The following is a 23,354-nucleotide window of genomic DNA, read 5'->3' on the forward strand; positions in this document are numbered from 1 at the left end:
TTCCATACTATTAAACTGGCTCTCTTTTTAAGGTACTAAATTGTTATTGGAAACTGACTGGAGACTGCTCTCACCCTTAGGCGTGTTTGAACTTGTGCCACTGTTGTGCAGTAAAAGTAAACATATATATACATGTAGTGGAGATCATAAGGTGGCACTGTTTCCCCACATAAAAATAATATGCATAAAAAGTATGGCGTCACCAATAAATAGTTTTACTGAGGAAAGCTCAGATAACTGGGCCTCTTGCTTGTGAAGGTAACAAAAGCAACAACAGGCTACCAAATCATTTTCTCTGATCTTTATGTACAACGTGTAAAAACATGATTTCATCCTTCAAGCGTATTTTAGTAATACATGGATCAGAAGCGGTTAATGGCACTAAAATAATGCGGTTCTGTGTCATACCTCTAAATGTTTTGATAAAAGATAAAAGACATGATGGGATAATAGGAGCACAGACTGTTTTCACATGTGTGTCATGTACTGAGTTGGCAAGGTCAGCCACTTGAAGCTATTAAGTGCTGGAGAAGGGGATGTGGAAGAAATTCCCTACTGACACCTGAAGAAGAAAGGTTTTGGAGGTACGAGAGAGAATCCAGTATGCAAAGCCAACATGTATATATGCCTGTGGGTACATGCAGGGAGTGACTTTTACAAGTGCATATGTGCATGTGTCGGAACGCTTTGTCACATAACACTGTGTCATGTATTTGCATTTCAAGTGTATTGCATAGGAAGGAGTGAGAATTCTAGATTGTGTATTTATGTGTGTGAATGGGTGTGTGAAGTGGAAGAAAGATGTTAGTGGAAATTGACACTCACTGTGTTTTGCAAATGTGAGAAAAGAAAGGCTAGAAATTACACTGCTGAGATAATATGGATGGGTGCGTGTGATTGTAGGAGGGAGGCTTTACGTCTATAAACATGGAGCTGTTTGTTCCTGATGGATGAGGGTTCTTTAAATGTGTGCGTGTGAGTGTGTACGCCAAACAATCTCATTCATCTAGCAAAGTGTGTGACGGCATCAGTTCACAGCTGACTCAGTGGTTGGGGAGTGCTCTGGGGTGGCTTTTAGCACCACACACGAGCGCTTGTGTTTTTTGTTGCTTCCGACACGTTGCTTTGCGCTCTCTCTGTGGCAGCTCGTTCTCCTCCCTGTCAAACAAAATCACCATGATTTCTCTTTTGGTCCGAGTATGAATATTCTCCCATTGTAACAAATGCAGATGACAGCTTGGCTCACTTTTAACAAGGACCCCGTTTTGTTACTTATGCACTTGTGCGATGAATCTCCATTGCTGTGTGCATAAGACTGCATGGTGTGTTCATCAAAGTGAATAATGAAGCCAGTTTTGTTAGTAATTACATGATTTCATTTGGGAGTGAAATAATACATGTACAACTTCAGGGTTTTATTTGGGGATTGTGAATGTTGGCTGAAGGTCACAAAATCGTGACCTGCTGATATACACTAGAATAGCGACATTGCCACTGTTATCAAATTAAAATTAACTAAATAAAATGGAATATTTTAAAATGTAAATGTTAAATCAGTTACAAATATTGTCCTTCACCAAAAACCTCCATGTGATCGCATTGACTGCTAACAGGAGACCAGTCAGTCACAGAACACACACTTTATAGCGATTGCTATTGCTACCTCCAACTATTGCTTGCAACTGGTTAAAGACAACACATTTTCCCCTGGTGACTGGTGGTTGCCAGATGGTCTTTTTCTTTTTTTCACAGTAAAAAAGCCAAACTAAAGCAAGTTTGAAACAATAATGGTAGCTTAGCTAAGAACTCTGAATGGCCTGTAAAGCAGCAATGCTTCCACCCATGTATTTCAGAAAAAAGAGTAATAGATAAAACCTTAAGTGAAGAGATAAGGCACACTTATGAAGTTCAGGGCCAAATAAAGTAACAACTTGGCTCATAGCCAATGGCAAAATCACTGCCACTATCGTCAGTGTTTTGTTTAATATGCTTTTTTTTTTTAGTATTTTCCCCTTTTTGAGCCTTAGAAAGAAAAAATGATTAATTGTTTAAAAAATGGAACACTTTTAAAACTGCTCTTCATCACTCTAATTTGAAAAATGTAGTTTTAACAAAACAGATGTGACACGACAGATAAACAGCAGGGAGTGACATTAGTGAACACCTTATTTGCCAATATGTTGATGTCAGTCGTGTATTGGCTACAACTGATGTCGTACGACTTAGAATTATGTCATATGTTATTATGTAGGCGTTAAATAATGAGAAAAAGGGGCCATAATCATGAGTCAGTCATAGATTAAGAGGCAGAAGTCTTGTATGACGGATAAAAAACAAATATTAACTAAGTGAAGTTTATTTCTTTGTTTTTCCACATGAGCTTACTATGATTAAAGGTAAAAGGGTGAGGCAGGTGTACACTGCTATGTTAAACAGGGTCTGTCCTTCATGTAGAGTTTGTGTCAGTATCCTTTCAGGCCTTTACATTGTTGCTTTAGGGCTGTGTTTTTTGACTGGGTCAGCAGGAATGTAGCAGAGGGTTATGATGGACAAACTTTGACACTGAGCAGTTTACTTCCTACGATCTGCATTAGTTATAAAATAGATATTACATCTTGGTGGTGTATTGCTTTGACTGCTGAGATGCAGTATGAGGCTGCTGGTAGATCTGAGATTTCTTCTCTCCTGTCAGCTGTTTTCTGCTGGGATTCCTATGCTCTGTCGGCCCCCTGCTGTGTGAACAAAGCCAGTCCTCATACTGGTTCAGCTCACAGCACGATGCACTCAAAAATTTGTCTGACGCCAAAACACTTCTGCTACGTTCTGAGGTAGTCGGCGTTTTATAATTGTGTTTTGATTTGGCTTTGTAGTGAAACGACACAGAGAACAACTGTCAAAAATAGAGAGTTCAGTAAAACCGACAGAATAATGTGTTTGTTAGCATTCAGACGCTCGCCGTTTATTCTTCTTGAAGAAGCTTGCCATTAATGTCCCTGGTGTGCTTTTAGCAGTTCCACTCATGGAAAAACACTCAACAGTTGGTACAGAAAATATGTTGGGCAGATTTGTTGACAGTGTGAGACCAGCGTTACACATTTATAGAAGTTTTCTGTTATTCCACTCCACCAATGGGAATAGTTGTTGCCGAGGCAACACTTCCTCTCTCTGGAGAATATGAGGAAAGGAGAAACCCAAGGAATGACACCCGGCTGTATTTTGGGCTGTAGTGTGTGGGCTGAGCCACAGAAATCAGGGAGCTTCCTGTGACAATGGGTAGGAGGTTCACAGGACATACTGGCCTCCGCAGAAAGCCACTTTCCTGACAGACAATCTACTTAGCAGTCTCTAGAAGAGCCTGTGGGAGGTGAAACCTGTGATATCTGGTAGCACACAAGCTCTGATTTAGACTTCAGGGATCAGACTGTTTTGTGTGTGTGTGTGTGTGTGTGTGTGTGTGTGTGTGTGTGTGTGTGTGTGTGTGTGTGTGTGTGTGTGCTGTTTTGTAAGCAAGTTTTGTTTGTTGGTGATGTTTCCAATGGCCAGCAATGATTCAAAAACTGTTAGACTTAACAGTTGCAAAACAGAAAGTTGAACAGTTAGTTTTAAAGGTTTATTTTCTTCTTGGACAACCTGCAAAATTTAGATCATAGGTTTGCAAAGATCATTACAGCCATCTGTGAGGGACCATGAAGAAAGCAGGCCCCTGGATGCATGCATCAGCTGCTGCAGAATCAACAAAATGATCAGCAGCTCAGACTGAGGAAGTGAGTCTGACAGCTGAAATAAATTGCTCAATTGGTGGCAGCCAACTCAGCCAACGCATGAGCTGATGCAGAGTGTAACACCACTAAAGCCTTTTGTGATGTAATCAAGATTATGTTTGTTGAATCTCAAGAAAACACAAATGATGAATAGTTTATTTATGTGTGGATCACCCTCAAAAACACATAACATGAACACAAGGAGTGTATTGGTCTCTACAGTTTGAAATCACAAAAATCAAATCAGACAGTTATTAACAAAGTGTCATCATGGTTAATATAGCATGTAAGAATAAATCGACACATGCAGTAATTGCATTATCTGTCACAGTGAATTCTTATTGAATTTCGTGAGTGCATCTTATCCCATAAAGTTAATGAACATGTTGATTCATTGCCTATTTAATATTTGGATGCATTTTTGTTGTTGTCCATGGATTGCTGCTCATGTTATTGATCGCTCCTTTTATTTAAAGCAGTAAAGCAGACACACTGTGTATTAGGGGTGGGCGATAGAAACGATATACGATAGAAACGATATAAATTTGGCCAACGATAGAGATTTTGACTATACCGCTCTATCGCGATAGCGCATGTTGATGATGTCATCAAGCTGCGCCTGTTTTGGTCGAAAGCATCGCAGTGGCTACAACGATTATCATCTGCAAATTATGCTGGGCGACAGTCATAGCAAAGAGATGAAGCACTTTTGAAATATGGGGAAAGCCAAAAACTGCGCTTCCTCCACTTCTGTAACATTGATTCATTAATGTTGAATTCTCTCGCAGCTGCTCTATTCCCATGTTGTTGCAGTATATTAATAACTAACCTCGTATTGTGGATGAATAATCTCAGTTGTTCTCCTGACTGAATTTTGCCTCGTGTATAGCATCCTGCTATGCGATTGCATTTGTCCCTAACCACCAGAATCCCTCACGGTAACTTTTATCGAGTGGGAAAAAAGTTAGCGTTCATCCTCCAGCTTCACTGTGCTACTGTTATGCTAACATAGCTGTGTCGCTAGCAATCACGTAGCACAACATTATATACCAGCTAGCCCAACTTCAGTAACCCTGCAAACGTCACTGCTGTTTAGTTTTCTGTCTTCATTTATGTTGGAAATGGTAGCAGAGCTGTACGTTTGAATTAGTTTCAAAAATCTCAGTCAGAACATGGTATGTCATGTTTAGGTGTAAACTAGCGAGCTAACTTCCTGTTAACTTCTAACTCCGTTAAATTTAATAAATTCTGTTTTCATGGATGTCTGGATGTTAAACTTAATTGTTACACTTGGTAAAGCAGCAACGCTGATGATTTTATTAAAGATGAAAGAACTTAGACCGTTTTCAACTCTCAGTATTCGTTTGACTTTGGGACCTGAAGGAGACGGAGTTTTGGACCAAGATTACTCCGCGAAGCTCCTCACTACGGCAGCCGTAATGCTCTGACAATCCATCAAGCAGTGCGGCTTACCAAAGTTGTACTAAAACATTTTTAACAGATTTCTGCACGCCCAAATCAGTTCGAAGTCAGTAAGCACAACCAGAATTCATACATAAGGCACACTCTCGATTTTTGAGAAAATTAAAGGATTTTATGTGCCTTATAGTGTGTAAAATACATTATACGGAAGAAAAGAATATATCGCGATATATATCGTTACCGCACATGCTTCAAATTATATCGCGATATGGATTTTAGGCCATATCGCCCAGCCCTACTGTGCATGTGAAGCAGATCGTGTTTAACAATTATCATTTATTTTTAACATCTGTCAACAAATAAATGATGGCTACAATGTTACGTTCTAATAAATGCTATATTTATTGATCACTTGATAATTTGTAGTATTTGTAGCACTACATTGTGAAAGAAGGGCAACATATACCATAAGCACTTAGGAAAGGAACAGGAAAAAATTAATGGATGGATATAGGACAGTATATCAAGAATCACTTGCTGTATTAACACAGTGGAAATGTGGAGGAATTTTGATCTTATCCTTGAAATGCAGAATATGTGTCTGTCGTCTCATATTTCCTCAGTGTTTGTCTGAGGTGTTAAACAGATTTAAAGCCCATGTTTATTGTTGTACTATACCACCCTGTTATTGCCGCATTCCCGTATTCTTCTCCCCTCAGCACCCGCTGGCCAGATGGTGTCACTCCAGGAGCTAATTCAGCCCTTGAACATGTGTGGTGCACAAACACACATTCACACAAACACACTTCCACCAGAATACACAAGCTTGAATAGTACTCAGATATACAAGCACTTCCACACATTTAAATATACTCTGACAGCGAAATGTGCAGTGGTACAAGTCAGGGGTAATTTTGGCATGCATTTTGACACCAGCGAATGCTACAAATACTTAAGATACTTAAACACATGCTTTTCATTAATTCACCCTTGACCTCTCACAGTCGCATAAATATTCATCAGCGGTACATGTTTACATAAGCACATAAACAAGCATTAGGTTACATAGCAATAAGAAGACTTTAAGGGTAATAAAACCAGCAGTTTCATTCTGTGGTCACACACATAGCTGGTTCAAAAACTGCAATCAGATGGGTGCAGAGAACAATAAAAGAGAGGCGCGGGAATGCAGCTGAGAGAAAGAATGGGGAGTTATCACCACCTGCACACACACTCGGCATATAGCAGCATTGCTGTCAAGAGGAATGCCCAGGCCAAGAGCCACTGGAACAGCATACAACAGGCTCCAAAACTATTAAAAACATCCAGATACTAGAGATCCCCCTTGTACCTGTTTTCCTGCACATTTTCATTTGTTTTTCGAAGTTTGAGAGCAGCTGGTTTCAGTTAATATCTAACAAAATACTTGTTCAGAATTTCAATGGTCTCTTGTTGCTGCTACAAATTGTCACTTGTAGTGCTGCTTATAAAGGAGCCTGTTTGTGTGGCAAAGCAAACTTGACAACCTTAATAGTGCTACAGATATGATACAAAATGTGATCCAAAAGCCACACTTGTTAGTAGCACTAATGGAAGTGCATGGCCATATGGATTTTTAAACAATAATGGAAACGGTTGAAAGCTATGATATACAGACATGTTAATGTCAAGGAAAAAAATATCGGAGATCTGAAATAAAGAGAGGCCTGCCTGAAGGTTAGCTTCTGTCAGCTGTACAAGTTAGCTGCATGCTAATCCTTCGGGGCTAAACCCCTACAAATTCTCTTTATTTCTCTGTTCTCACACAACACACCACATACAGGAAGACTAGCATACATTAAATAAGGGAAAATACATCAGATCACTTAACAAAAGCTGAAGTAGGTGTGGTGTATTTACTCTATGCTCTAGTGCAGCGTGCTCACTGTAGAAACATGCACTTTCTCTCGTTCACAGCCTGATAATCTCCTTGGCACAAAAATGTCTTCTCACGTCCTTTACCTTTGAGGCAAGAGCTTTCTGATTGTGTGCTTTGAGGAAAAACAGGGCGTCTGAGTAAATGAGCATATGCTCTAAGTTCACCAAAGGTGTGTTTGATGTAGCTGACAGCAGCATAAACAGCAGGTGTGTGTTCCACTTTGTCTGAACAGTGTCACATGAATAACACTTCTAAAGGGAGCAGGCATGATTAAATCAATCCAGTCTACAACATGACAAATCAAGGTGATTTATTGGACATGCCAAGAGCTGCAGTAATGTGTAGAGAATCAGTACAACAGCTGAGCAATAAATCTACACAACCAGACCTCAGCCAGCCTAAAGGCAGCTAAACAGTGCAAAAGTGATGCAACAAATGACTCTGCTCGCTGCTTTTATGTCATGTGGAAAGAAAGGCTTAAATTTTGCATTCTTACTAAAAAAAATACACAGACACAAGCAAAAGCTAAATTGTGGTCAAAGATCCAGCTCGACTCAACGTTCAGGATCTTTTGGTGACCTGAGAGTTCAGTATGAGTCAACTGGAGAATCAGTCCTGATATAATGACCTAAAATGTGATATTGTCAAGTCAAGCTTCATAAAAAATTATTTTTGCATAAAAATGTAAATCCATACTTATTACATTGTACAGTGTATTTAAAGGTCCAATTAAGTTGCACTGTCTTCTTTTAATGTGATGTAAATTGTTTTTAAAGAGTATATGGAGGTAGGTTTAAATCATACAAATTTCAGGGTATAATTGTTTAAGATTTCTAAAAGCTTATTATAATGATTTTATTATACACCTTCTGGTTGTAGATGTACTGCAGCACAAGCCATTATTTAAGGTGATTTTTGCACTTTCATGTCATTTTTAAATGCAGATTTTGTTATCTTCGGACTTCATCAGTGTGTTAAATACACTTCCTTCCACATAAGGCATTTGCAAACAATTTTTTAAATATAGTACCTAGTACACATACAAATTTGCTTGCTTTTTTTCTTATTGATTTAATTGGATGCAAATATGTAAGAGAGATATTTTAGTATTACTACTAAAAAAATAGATGCAAGACACGGGGGTATGTTTGTAAAGGTATGTTTTAATCTGCACTAGTCTTCTCCCCAAGTGCGCTTTTAGAACTGTTCAGTTTTAGTCACTTTGCAGAACCTCAGTGAAACGTACAATGCTATTTGGAAGTATATAATTGATAGTTTTCCCACAACTCCATTGAAGAGCACAGGAACTGTGGCAGCCAGCCCTGCAATCTCTGTGTGGTACCGCTTAATGTCAAGGGAGGTGTACCCTGCAGAGCTCTTTGTGTCTCCTAAATAATTACTAGCCTTAGAAAGAAGAGAGTTCCGTGGAGAAAGCATGATGGTGATGTGCACCAGACACTACTAAGTGTCTTCATCTCCCTTTCTCTTTCTGCACACTGTCTATTTTTTTTGCACTTCAGGCTCCATTTGTGAAACTCTGGCTTGTGTATGCCTCATGAAGACCCCGTTACCCTTTGCAAGAAACCTCAGGGTTGCTGACATTCCTCTGTGCAGAATGCATAAACCCTCCTTTGGGAACTAAACGTGCTTCCACGGTGGATCTCAAGGTCCCACAATAACCATGTAAAGCCATGCGCTTTATTGTTAGCGGAAAGGTAACCTGTGTTGGATTTTATGCACTTGTACCCACACAGATACACACACACATACACACTCCACTCCCCATGCAGCCTGGAACAGCAACAAAGCTCTCCCATTCTGTTGCCAGGGTAACGTGGCCGGGTCAAACCAGTCGAGCGGTCTCTCCTGTTCCAGGCTGAGACCCCCCCACCATCACCGTATCTCTCTCTCTCTCTCTGTGTTCGTCCTTTTTATCCTCTCCTCTCTCCCGCTCTTTTGTCAGCCCCACTGCCTCATCATATCTTAAACCACTTCTTCTCTACTACTGAGGTCACTGTCACTTTTCTACCCTAGGCAGAACAAGGTCAAACGAGAGAGATTCACTACTTTGACCACTAGTTAAAAGCTTCACAGATGAATAGCAAGGCTTTTAACATTGTATAAAAACGTAGACATGACATCAGGGGAATAAAAGAAGGCTGCAAGTTATGTTTTCATATTAGGCTTGCATAGGCCTTAAAGGTAAAGAAATGCTATGATGAATCTTAGACCTTCACCTGGTGTACACTGAAGTGCACATTGTCACCAGCTAATAAGTTCCGTCACAATTATCTGCATCAGTATTTTATTCTTTTGATTTGTAAATGTTTTTAACAGTACAGAGTGTGATACACTGCTCCATTGTGTGTAGAAATAATTTCATAACCATTTCATAAAAGAAAAACCCTACTTCAGGCCTTTGAAATATGGAAATGATATCACAACTAAGCTGTTGCTGGCAGACACGGTGATGAATTACCCTTCTACTCCTGGAGCTATTATAGATCTGTTGTCTGAGGCATGGACTGAATAAATGGAAATAACACACACAAACAATTAAAATCTGTTTATTTAGAATGCAGCAGACATGAGACAGCAATGAGAGCAGGTGCAAATGCTCTAAACAAAATCTAATTGCTGTGTGCTTGAGCTTGAGCTTTTGATAATGCGATTAACAGAAGCTGTAATGCTGGCAAACACAAAACTAGACTGAGAAGCATGACACATTTTTATGTGTAGATCTACATCATTTACTCTCACTGTAGCAGTGTGTATTACATTTTGCCTCCATTGAAATGGCATCTATAATTCCTCAGTGGTATGTTGTGAGATCTATGCAAGAGGCTGCAGAAATTAATACATGTTGATATGACTTAACACCGCAATATATTGTTTGCCTGCCTCTGGCGATGATCTGTGTTTTCTTTGGAGTGGCAGCTGCTCAGCATACTACCCTTGAGGCACTGCCACAACCTGCCACACTATATTAGCAAGAAAGTTTGAGTTTTGAGCAGCTGATATTTATTTGCTCCTGAGGCATGTTTGTGTTTTATTAGTTTGCATTTCACTTGAAACAGACATGTAGCATGAAGGTCAAAGAGATAGTGGTGAGATGTATGAAGCGTCACCAGATTCAAGTTGGATATGCTCTATGTGCGTAAATTGGTGTTGCACTTAGACAAGTGTTTGGTTTTCTGGCTTTAAATGAGATCTGTATTTGATCACATGTTAATGGTTTACTGCAGTCAAACTAAAAAGAATGTGCAGCAATGTTATATTCGGTAGTCCTTTCATTTTTCATGATTTAAGGATTGCCTGGTTTTCTATTATGTGGATTAGAAAATATCAAAAGAAAACCTCAGTAATATTGCTAGATTTGGTTTAAAGGTAGCTCAGTTTATTATTATAGACAATAATACATAAAAGTGGCAGGGGAAGAGTTCGATTTTGTGAGGTTTTAAACTGTAGAAGCAAACTTAATTATGGCTTCTTATTGCTACAGGGGATGATTTTCCTGAAGATAATGCTGATTTTCTAAGCCCACAAAGATGACCAGTACAGTCAAAAAATGAAAGCTCTTTAAAGACAGATTTAAAATCAATCATTGCCATGGGAGGTCGTCTGTTAGTACCACCTGGATATTGCATCTTGAGAAATAAATGTGTCTACTTGTGAGGAGAAAAGAGTTCCTTTGAGTGACCGTGTGATATCACACAACAGTGTGAACTTGTGGGCAGGGTAACGGCCGTTTGTGATGGGATAAATATGTAACCCAGTGGAATAATACAAAATATAAATACCAGCACAATGATTTTAGTCCAGGCATATAATGTGCATTTTAACTGCAACTATTTCTTGAGCTCTTAATAACGTAGAATATGAAACATTCTTACAAGTTGAAGCAGTAACATCACATATGCAGAGCTGGGGTGTTCTTTTATTTTTAACTTAAAATTAAATTTTCAACAAATTTTTTTTTTTATGTTTCCGTCAAATTTAGGTTTCTATTAGTTTCTCCTGCAGACAAGTACAAATAACATAAGCAGCTTCTTTCATCTTGAGGAACTGCAGTTTGGTATTCCACGCTCTGCTCCACTTTCTGCAAGTTCTGGTTAGAGTGGCCCAGACCTCACAGAAGATCTCTAAAGCAGGGAAATAATAATCACTGCCAGCTACAGGGGAAGGTACTGGAGTTGGGTTATGTGTAGCCATTAGGCGTAATCCTTTTTGCAGAAGCAGTTGGGGGATATGGATATGTGGTGGGATGGCCTGGGACTAGCTGCTTAACATGGATTAAAATTTAAAAATAAGAGCGAAAGGATTTTCCACTACTAAAATGATCAGTGATAGCATCATTCTTTCAGACTCAAAAAAAAAATGCTAGCTGGGTGGCTTGCCCACACATAACCTCAGATTGAACCTGAGATCTGCACTTTGTTGATATTTATCTTGAAAGGTGCTGTGTAAATACTTCACTCGCTTTATTTACTATGCATGAAAAATTATAAATCCAATAAGATTCTACCCCATATAATAAGACTGATACATTAACTGCTTTCTTCTTAACAACACAACAAAACATAGTTGGTCTTATTGCATAAAGGACATTTATATCCCAGTGAGATTTACTGTGTAAAGTGACCTTTGACTCAGCAAACAGCTGATTCCTTTCACACTGAAAATGTGATTTCCCTGTGATCGGCAAGTGTTGTACCCACTCTTAAAAGGTGTGAGAGAAGAAATTCTTATAAATAGAAAACACTGTTTTTAAACAGCTCATTTCGTGAAGTGTGGAACTGCACTGCAGAGCAAGCTATGAAACAGTTCAGCTAGAAATATTTTCAGTGTAGGAAAAACATAATTTATGCAGGACTCCTGGGTTACAACATAAAGGTGGGTTTTAGTTAGGTTCTTTTCTCTTGACAGTTACATTTTTGGACATTTTTTGGAGATTGATTTTTGTCCTGGAAAGATTACTCCTTTCTATGGGAGTATTGTTTTTTTTAAGTACCTGATACATAAACACCTTTTGTCACGGAAGGTGTCATTCATTAGCAGTTATGAACCTAATGTGCTACCCATCTGCTAATCTCCCACCTTTGGAGTCGATAATTTGATTATTCATATGGAGCACAGATTCATCTGCAGTTAGGCTTAATGCTGCAGGCTGTGAACAGATGCTGAAATGTGAACTTGCAGCCCTCTGGCCTCAGCTCCATACGGCTTCAAGCAGAGATGCGTTGTCCTGTGCCATTCAAACACACAGTGATGACCACCGGCAGCGGGACATCACCAGCTCAGTCTTATTTTCAGATATGGAAATAAGGAGCAGCTGAAGCCCAGGAGGAGGATACAATTCAGACACTTGACACAGAAGTGAGGCAGACATCAGGGGTTATCACAGAATAGGACTTGTGCATGTATGCCAACACGTGTGCGCTTTTTCATTTTATGATCTTGGCAATGGCTTTGACTTTACTCACTTGCCAGCTTTATTTGACCTTCCTTTGACCATCTGTGTCTTATTATGTGTTATAAGTATTAGCTATAAACAAAAGTAAGGTCTAAAACAACTGATCTGTGCTATGAGATGGGTTCATAGCTCAAAGTGCAGTACCTTGCAAGGAGGAGTTGTAGAATATGTTTATGTCTTGAGTGTGCTCCCATTGATTATCCTGCCTGAATTACTGAGGTTTGGTTGTTCATAGAGACATCACCAGCAGTTGAGGATCAAACTAGGGCTGCAATTCATGGGTAATTTCATTATTGATGATCATTCTTTTTATTTAAACTAAAAAATCCACTCGTGTGAGCTGTTCACCCATCTCTCCTTAGAAACTCTGTTGTTCGTGGCAGCTGAAGTGATCCTGACGCTGAGCATATATGAAGGCTAACCATCAAACTTTTCCTCAGCAATGAGGAATTGTAATAAAAACTTTTAACATAGAATATTATTCATCTAGCGTTTCGTACAGTTTTACCAGTGTAGTGACTTCAGTAACAAAAGCCGCAGCCACCTGGCTCTGTTATACGTGTTGGGCATAAAATTGGGGAGGTGAGGACAAGCTACCACTGTATAACATACCAGCGACTTATAAATGGTCTTTAAATTCCAATAAACAAACACTGCTTTCATACAGGCCATTGCTGAAGCATGAAATCAACGACTAACAAGGTTAAAGGCGGAGATTGTGTGGTCATAGACCAAATGTAAAGCTGCTGTATTTTCTCCAGTGTGTGTTAAAGCAGCACTTCATATCACAAGCTCATTATATCTGAGCCATAAAGTGATTATAGGCTCCAGTAAGGCATTGTTCTGCTGTTGACAGGATTAAATATGACTTTAGAGAGAGGGAGCGTCACTGCTCTCTGCTCAAGTGTTTGCTTGCTTTGTATAAGCCAGAAGTGAAAGGGGCCACGCACTTGACTATTTGCCAGCTGCGGTACACCCTCTCTCTGTTCTTTTGCACATTTATCTCCTGCCAGTTTGTATAACCATCTAGACCTGTCTGCTTTGTTCTTGTTGAAGGATTCAAAGAAAATCCTTGAGACACCAAAGGCTGTAAATCTCAGTGTGACACTGATCAGTATCTGTCATTCAGTGCGAGTACAGAATTCCAAAAGAAATGAAAGTAAGCGCTGAGTGCAGTGAGTTATTTGAGATTCACTACTGCTGACTTGATCTAGTTGTTTTTTGTTTGTTTTAGTTTAGGTTCTTTGATTAATACTACATAATTGCCAAGTTCTAACAAAATCTTTTTCTGCAGAAGAAGAGTGGAGTTGTGAAGACGCAAGAGAAGAAGGAGAGGTGGAAGGAGAAAAAGGTGGCAAAGCGTCAGAAGAAGGAGGACGAGGAGGTGGAGGAGGAAGAGGAGAATGTTCAGCCAGTGGTGGATCCCCTGGAGAACGGCTTCCTTCATCACGCCCAGCGGGAGCAGGAGAGGATGAATGAGAGGCTGCTGAAGAAGACTTACTCCAAGAAGAACAAAATGGTCAGTGTGTGCCTGCACGGCATTTTAAAGTCAAAATATCCCACTGGATAGAAGTTCAAGTAAAGTTACAAAGGTTGCATGCATGTTGCATGGATTCTTGGCTTGTGTTTTGTGTGTTTTGCCGACAACAGAACAGAGACTTACACTCTGTCCATGAAGGAAGAGGAGGCGGATGCTTGGGCAGAGTTTGAATCTAATTTAAAAGGCAGACTGCAGACTGTCTTTTTCTCCAGATGCTTTCCATCCTTATCCAAATCTAATGTAAAATTTGAAGAAGATGTTGAGGGATTGGATATTATTGTCAGCTGCTTTACTGATTCTTGCCTTCACTGGGACTTTACACTGCAGTGTTATGGATGTCGCTTTATGTAAGAGACATGAGTTATCTCTGTCAATGAGCAAACCTTATTCGGTGTCCAGAACTAGAGAAAAATCATTCTCTTTAACTCCAAGGCATTGTGGACTTCTCACCTATAAAGTCACTTTTACTTGGGCAGTATTGAAAAACGGTGTATGGCATTTTAAAATTAAAGTGGTTCTCATTATCTTTGATATCATATTTGTATGAAAGGGCTTTGTTCCTTCCTTATTGCTATAGTTAGGAATAATGTTTCTCACATTTTTGTTTGTCTTGAGTTTAATCTTTGGCTTTTCTTTTGCTGCTGGCTAATGAGACTTTCTGTAGTGGGCAACCTACAGGCAATCTGCTGGTGACTAAAGGTTTTTGGTGCACCACCCGATATGACCTAGAGATGGCTAGCAACCTCCTGCAACCATTTGCCAACCTGTAGGAAATACAAATTTTTCCCTTGCAACTGGTGGTTACCAGAGAGTCACCAGCCTTTCTGAATGGCTGTTTAGATTAGTTTAGTTTATCAAGATCCCCATTAGCACCTGCAGTAGCAGTAGCTACTCTTCCTGGGGTCTGACTAAAACTTTCTCATACATAAAAGATGTACTAGGGCTTTAGCAGTTAATTTCACAGTCGCTGCCTGCAACGTCTAGGAATCACTAGCAATTAGTGAGGGAGTACTAGTATTTTTCTTTAGTGACTAGTGTTTGTCAGGTGGTCACCAACAGGTCTTTAGGGCTGTATGAATGAGGCCTAAAGCTTTTTGGCTTATTGTTTAAATTAGTTTTAAACCTACAAATGAATAAATATCATAAACAAACGTTTCAGTTTGCTACCCACCGTTCCTTTAAGCTAGCCTGACCTGTTCACCAGTGCCTTTACTGTTATGAGGAACAGGAGGAACAGGTGTTGCTCAAATGGGCCTTTGAACAGAGTACAAGTTTGGATTACTGTGATACTGAAACTTAGGCACATCTAGAAGCCTTGTGATTGATTGATGCAAGTACAGTTATTGCCCACGTCAGTATGCACTGAACAATGACTGTGGCTGTGGCATAGTAACTTTACTTCTTACACACTATAGTCACTTACCACAAAAAGGGGTACCACACACTGGTCATCCACAATACCACTCTTAATAAACTATAATACAAATATAGTATTCCACCTCAGGTTTTCACTTTTGCTCATCAGTTACCACAATAAATGCTAAGTTGAAGAATCTGAGTCAAAGGAGTCTTATGCTTTGAAGCTACTGGGTTAAGCACTAGTTTTCTGTTTGATGTATACATGTGTAAGTGCACACAAAAGACACAAACTCTTCCCTAAATAAATTAATCAGTAATGCTATAGATACTATCTGTGACTCACACAACAGCCGTCCTTGTTCTGCTCTACAGCGTTGCAGAGCAACAACACCTGAACTAGTTTTCTACTTGCTGCACATTCTTGTTAGAATGAGCCTACAGCTGCTGTCCACAACAGTTCACTCGTAGCTTGTACAACTTTGAGATGAGAGAGAGTGCCAATAGAAGAATACAAGTTGGAAGGACCAGGGCCAGCTGGTTATCAGTGACACAGCTTTTAAAATAAGAGCAAGGGGATTGTCTGTTAATAAACTGGTCGTGTGTTTTACACATAGACTATATGTAGAATATTCATATAGTCTATTTGTGTAAAATGTGAGTATGGTTCACTCTAACTTAAGCCTGAACAATACCCATAAATTATATGTCACTTGATCTACTGTCAGTTGCATGTGCATTGTAAATATGCCACCCATGCTATAGCTGCTTGTTATGCTGTCAAACGTATGCCTGAATGAACTTGTGAAAACACGACGTTATAAGTGATCCAAATATGAATGACAGAATTCTTAACATATTGAAGCCAACAGTGTTATACAGCCCACATCTGTCTCACTGAGATAGCCCATCTGTGTGTTAACAGTTTGTTTAAATGGGCGGATATTTTATGCTCCAGTCCAAAGCCAAGATCCACCATAGTGTTGTTAAGGATAAAAGAGGAAATGTAGTCAGGAAGCCAAACTAAATAATGAGGCTATGTAGCCCTGAGGCCTCCTCCACAGACAAAAATATCTCTCTTAGATAAGATTTCCTTAGGAAGTTAACTTGGCTGAAAATGAGTTTGGCTGGGATATTTAGTTTGCTAAGAGACAGTTAAAAATTATGCATTCAGCTGATGCTGTATTTGAAATAGACTGCAATTACTGAACCAGATCTACATCCCAGTACAGATAATAACTCCATAATGTCAGCAAAATGCTGCTGTCATGTGAAAAAACCTTTTAACTTCTGCTTTGTAGAATTATGTTTTGAAGCATGTTCTTAAGCAGAGAGTAGGGATTAGAAAATTAGATCTAAACCTAGAAGAAAAATAAAGTTATCATTTTTTTTTAAATCCCTTTTATTTCTCCTCTTCAAATAATACCCATTAGTAACATCAGGCTTTCTCCCTAGGAAAAACCCCGATCTTTGATCTTGAAGCTCTTGAACCACTTCCACAAAAATTATTTTCATCTTCAGACTGTAGTGCAGTGTGGCTGTCAGCCAAACCACATATCTACAGAGAATGTGTTTTGTTTTGGGTTTTTCTGTTCAGATGCTAATCAAAATGACCATATCTTTGCTTAATGTCTGTATAATATTAAAACATAAATAAGAAATCATAATAGCTACAAATCTGCTTCCAGTCCATTTGAAAATGGAGCTACAGGCAATACTCCTAAACGACTGTATACCATAAATACTCCAGTACTGCAGTTATGCGGTCTAATGTGACAACAGCGAGACCGATTCAGGCAGGGACTCTATCAGGGATCCACAGTAATGAATCGGCTCCTTACAAACATAAACTTTTTAGGTGTTTGAACTCCTTAAGGCAGAGTGATCTCACACATCTAAATCCCCATAATAAACACCTCAACCCTATGATCAGTAAATAACTATTTTCCCAGCTGTATAAATCCATGAAGTACCTCTGGCTACATGTGCCCAGGTATTTGCTTGTTACTCAACCTTGCTTAACTTTTAAACCTTCCAATCCCTTCCCCTTTCCTTGTATTAGTTGTTTTCTTTATCTTAGTGTCTGGCTGAGGAATACTGTGAGCAAGCAGCTTCTGGCTTCTGTTCTTAAGTATGCCTTTAATCCATAACTATAGCCCCCAACTCCCAGATATATTATTACTCTTTTGAGGGCCAACAATTATGTTGTATCCACATGGTATGGAAAACAGCACACAGTTGCAGTCAAAATCACAATACAAATGAATTATGTTGCATAACTAATGCATTACCTAACACCATGAAATATGAAACAACTCCTTTGCACATTCTGTAATTAGCATTTAGAAAGTTGCTGAATGGCTCATCAGCGCTTTAATTGTAGGTAGAGTTGGTGTTTGTGCAAAACCTGCTTTGTAAGAATACGAGATCACTGCCGCTGCTTTGCATCTACCCGCCTGCTCCCGTAATAGAATTTTAAGAGGTTTACCAATATAATCTGTGCGTGTGTGACAAGCAAGAGGATATATCACAATAATTACACCAGACAATATAGTTAGAGCCTACAGACATTTTAATTGTTTTCATTTCTGTTTATCAAATACTCTCATATATCCACAGGTTATTGCATTGCACAGCGAAGCACCTACTCTGTCACCATCTTTTCATATATTTATGAGTCTATCCCTCACGTTTCAAGAGATAGTTAGCGTTCGTGTGTTTTCAAGAGTGGCTCACAATGATCACAGTCGGTATAAAAGTTTAATACCAAAGCCTCATTTCATTTTTGTGACTCTCAAGTGATTACTTACAAGGAAATACTGTAGATATAAGAGGTAAGGAATACAATAGACTGAAAAATCTATTCAAACTCTGTTTGCATTCACCTATTAGTCTTTACTGTGGAATTCCAACATATCTGCTTCAGATGGATTGGGTTGTGCCCTTAGCTTTTTGTACATAATCTGTTCATAACTATTCCCACCTTTTATACTACTCTTATCTGTATATAATCTGCTCCTATTGCACTTACTGCTCTTGCACTTCTGATTAGATGCAAACTGTATTTCGTTACCCTATATTTATACATGTGTAATGAACTACAACATTCGTGCTGTTATTTAGAGACATATTTATCAAGATAAGTTAACAATAGCATGAGCACATTTACACTTAGTTATGTATGGGCATACTGTAAATTTTTCCATATAACAAAGGAGACTTAAGCAGATGGATTTGCACATGTAAATAAAAGCTTTCTGTAATAACAAGAAAGGAGCAGCACGGAGCAGCCACCCCTGCTTTAAAGCAGGTGGTAATCTATAGTTGGGATTTTTCCTGGATTTGACACAGGCTTATTTACAGTTTTAGAAATTTTCAGTCTAATAAATTGTGACAAATACATAACCCTTAGTAACTAATACATGTACTTCATAATGATCAAATATACTGAGAGTTTCTACCACCGTATCACCCAAAGTACACTTTTTCTCCTAAGGCCTTTACTCTGCCCTCCTCTCTGTTCAGCTTAGTTTTTCCTGCCCATATCTCTTGCTGTTTTGCTGTCTCTTCAGTTAGAGCAGGTGTCTCTAGTGTATGTCACCCACTATGATCTGCAGGCGAGGTGATGTGTTGGTCTCCTTGAGGCACCCTGTGGTGCTAGAAGCTTGCCGGAGGACAGAAGCTGCAATGTCAGAGCAGAGTTTGTCACTGGGGAACAGTGGGGGGATGACACTTGATCCAATTAGAAGACATGTCAATACCTCAAGAATGGTTGAGTGTGTGTGTGACTTTGTCTATATGCACACCAAGGTCTAAGCTTTCTTGTTCCCATCTCAGTCACTCCATGGCAGAAGCCATTTTTGCAACAGTCCAATGTTGTTTACTGATGTTGTTGTCAGTGCCGAGGTTTTTTGATGTCCAGGACGGACATTGTTCGAATTGGGCAGGATAGTTTGCATTTGTTGTTGTGCTTGTTCTTTCAGCTCCTCCCTCCACCTCACCCTATCCCTGGCATCCTCTTCTGTCACATGAGCCGTGTGTCCTCTTTCACTGCATCCCGAATCTTCTCTGTGGTCTTCCTCTTTTAATCATGTCCAGCAGCTTCATCTTTATCATCCTTTGTCTAATATATCCACTGTCCCTACTCTACACATGACCAAAGCATCTCAGCCTTGCCTCTCCAACTTTGCCTCCAAACTGCTCAACGTGAACTTGTCCCTGTGATATACTCATTTCTGCTGCTGCTCATTCTGGTCACACCCAGAATCTTCAAAATTCCCACCTGCAGCTCTGCCTACTCTCTTTTTTTAATGCCTAGGTCCAAACCATACATCATAGGGGCTCTTACTACAATCTTCTAAACCTTCCCTTTCACTCTTGGTGCTATCCTTCTGTGACAAATCACCTCTGACACTCATCTCCACCCGCTGCACCCTGCCTGTACTCTTTTCTTTACTTGTCTCCCTCTCATTCACGGACATATATTGTGTCTTGCTTCTACTGACATCATTTCTCTTTTCTCCAGATCGTACCTCCATACCTCCACCTCCTCAGGCTCTCTTCCACCCCCTCTCTATTGTCAGTACACAGTGTGAACATCATATTCCATGAAGACTCCTGCCTGAGGAGGCTCAGAGTCTATCCCTGAAGTAATCCCAACTGTACTTTGAACCTGTCTGTTCACCACCGTCTTGTTGTCCTCATAGATGTCGTGCACCACCCTCACATACATCTCCGTCATTTCTGTCTTCCTCATTCATTACCACAGTTCCTCTCTTGGCACCCTGTTATATGTTTTCTCTAGATCCACAAAGACGCACTTAAGCTCCTTCTGGGCTTCTCTATGCTTCTCCATCAACACTCTCAAAGCAAATACGGCATCTTTGGTGCTCTTTTTTAGCCTGAGGCCATAGCCTGCTTACTGATAGTCCCCTCTCTTCTTAACCTACTTTCAAGTCTTTCAAATGTCTTGGTGGTATGGCTCATCAACTTTATTCCCCTGTAGTTACTCCTGCTCTGCAGATCGTTCTTGAAAATCAGTACAGTTCACTTCTCTGTTCTCTATTCCTGAGACATCCTCTCACTCTCCATGATTAATGTTAAAACAAGCAAACTTTAAAATACATACTAATGAAAGTCTATAACTCTTCAAAGAACCTTACCTCATTATAAGCTCAAACTATTTTCTAAGAAAATAATAAAACAAACAAAAAACAAAACAGAATAACACGGCTTTAAATATAACACATCCACCTGTCGAAGGCAAAGCATTATTAGAGTATGAAAATTAAGGCAATATCCATAAACATAAAAATAATAGAAATATGTTTTATCACTGCTGTAAGACTTTGGAAACACAGGTTGCAGACCACAGCAGCATGGCTTTGACCTTCAGTTGCTTCAGAAGGGGTCATGAATAACACATAATGCTAACTTGCCCATGCACGCATTCACTTCACCATTAATGTCCATTAGCACTTTGTGTTCTACATACCCTGCTAACAACGTGATATAACAACGCATCTCTGGATGCTCTATTATTAGGTAGCATCCTCCACATCCCCATCCAGCCTTTTTATTAGCAGCCAGCTTGTGAAAATGAAGCTAGCACCCTACATGCTCCTGTCATAGTCTAGCTGCTTCAGGACTACTTTCCCAGCTTCATATCAAGGTGTGTGTATACGTAGTAAACCAGCTGGAGACAGATCAGATTAGCTGAGGCATTAACAGTGCATTGGAGCATGGTTCAGGGGCAGTTTGAGAGCTGTGATATACAGTACGCAAGAGCACCGCTATGCATCAGCAGTGGTGCAGTGGTAATGGAGGGTTGCGATCAGGATGAGTGATAACACTGTAAGGCTGGTTGTTATCTGGTGAGCAGCGACCCTGAGCGGTAGCAGTTCATCTCATAATATCTCTCTGGGCTAACCGTACTTCAAACTGGGAATAAGGTTAAAATGGGCATCAAGGTGAATCCTCCTAACTGTGTCATACTGTGAAAGTTGGTGACCTGCAGTTTATTGTTGTTGATAACAACACTTAATTTGGTTGTGTTCGTAGAGAAAACAGCTGCTAGATGAATCAAAGTAAATTACTGTTACCATAAAGAAGCTGCTCACTTTGGCAAGAAGGTACAGGTTTTGCAAAAAGAATATCTTTATTCTCCCGAGGCTTGACCTCTCACATCACGGCAATGTTGCTTATAAAGTTGTCATTGATTGAGAGACTGTTGTACGTTTAATGAGATCAGACCTAAAATATGGAATCCTTGATGCAATTATAGGGCTGGAAAGCTTGTAAGTAGTAGTGTGATAGAAAAGGTCTTTATTCCTGTTTCTCAGGTTAACACTGCAATTTAACAAAGAGCATTATTAGAGGAGTGGATAATGAGGTACACTGCAGAGGTGTCTGCAGGTAGAGTGTGTGTGCGTGTGTGTGAGCGCATAGAGAACGACAGGGATGAGCAAAGGACTAGTAAGAGACCTTGACAGATGAATATGGTAGCTGTATGTAACCTGAATATGTATGCATGATTGCATAGCAGATAATTGTCATTGCTACATGAACAAAAAGCAAGTATGAGAACACACAAATGCCTGTACAAGCAAGAAATACGTGACTAAAAAACTGTTTCACTGAGGGGGTTTTTTAATCAGAACTTTCTCTTGGCTGGCTTACCTGTGAATCCTCAGTATTAGAGTATTTTATTGTGTCTTGTTACCTTTGTTGAATTAAACTTCTTAGTCATTTGTACCTGATAACTTTGCATGCTGAGATTATCAAAAGCAAAGTGGGCTGCGTAAGCTGTACCAATACAGAATGGAGACGTTTAATTCAATAGGTTTCATGCTATTTTTAACACACTGTAGATTCTGCAGCCTATTTCACAAATATTATCAAGCTGTACTTTGTCATTCCCCAGCTGTGTCAGTAACCTGTTCCAGACCACATTCACAAAATCATTGTTTTTCTAATGTGGTTTGTTAGCATTAACCACGGTTTAAAGGCAGTGTTTCAAACTGAAGACAGCTCATTTAGGATTTATTTGCTGTAAGTGTAACTACACATTGGGAAGGTTTAAAATAAATGATTTATGACTTCTAGTGGACCAAGAAATTAGATAACTGAAAATTTCCAGAGTTTACAGCACAGCTAATAGGATACTAGCATGTGAATTACATACAGTAAATAAGAATAGAAAGAATAGAATAGAAATCAGACTGACTGTTTACTGAAGAGCAAATATATCGCCGTAATAATTTCTCTACTAGTAACACATATTTTATAAGCTAATCTGATACTGATCCTGGTAGATGATATAGTAGAGTCAAGACCTTCTGCACATGATAAAAGTACATTATTCAAATTCATTACGTTCAATGGTAAGGGGGACAGTGAACTCCTGTTCCTGAGATAATTTTGCTATATGAATAGGGGTCTTGAAGCATTTTCTTTTCTCTGTGCGCTTTTTAAACTTTCCTAAATACCATCTATTTTTGTGCCGCAGACGGACTGACCACAGATTAGGTGAGAGGAGCCAAACTTGTCCCCATGGGTTTCCACTGGGGCTGGTTATGTTGACTTTGCCTGGGATGCCGGGGGAAGGCTGGGAATGGAGTCCCATCAGTGTTGAAACAGAGGTTGGGGAGGGCATAGAAGGATTTGGGGCCTACTGTCTGAACTAGTCCAAAGACAGTTTAATTTGAAGCTCAGATTCCTGCTATGACTCATGTATCAAATGGATACAAGGTCCATGCATAAATGTGGCTGTGATTGGAGCAAAGAATTCACTGAGTAGTTGCCTCTAGGAATATTTAGCCCAATCACCCCTCCACTCTTCAAGTGGAGCCTCCAAGCACCTTTAGCAAGAAGAGAAGAGGAGGT

At 39.5% G+C, this 23,354-nt stretch overlaps 1 protein-coding gene across 11 annotated transcripts in view; it reads left to right on the forward strand.

Annotated features, from left to right (window-relative positions):
* fbrsl1 (fibrosin-like 1) overlaps positions 1–23,354 on the forward strand; it is a 273,826-nt gene that overhangs the window by 64,310 nt on the left and 186,162 nt on the right. For all 11 annotated transcript variants that reach the window (XM_063488923.1, XM_063488927.1, XM_063488918.1 and 8 more), the window contains exon 2: positions 13,869–14,093. In XM_063488923.1, the coding sequence (XP_063344993.1) occupies positions 13,869–14,093 (225 nt within the window). The remainder of the gene's footprint in view (positions 1–13,868; positions 14,094–23,354) is intronic.

The sequence above is a fragment of the Pelmatolapia mariae genome, linkage group LG12, assembly GCF_036321145.2.
Source record: "Pelmatolapia mariae isolate MD_Pm_ZW linkage group LG12, Pm_UMD_F_2, whole genome shotgun sequence".
NCBI lineage: Eukaryota > Metazoa > Chordata > Actinopteri > Cichliformes > Cichlidae > Pelmatolapia > Pelmatolapia mariae.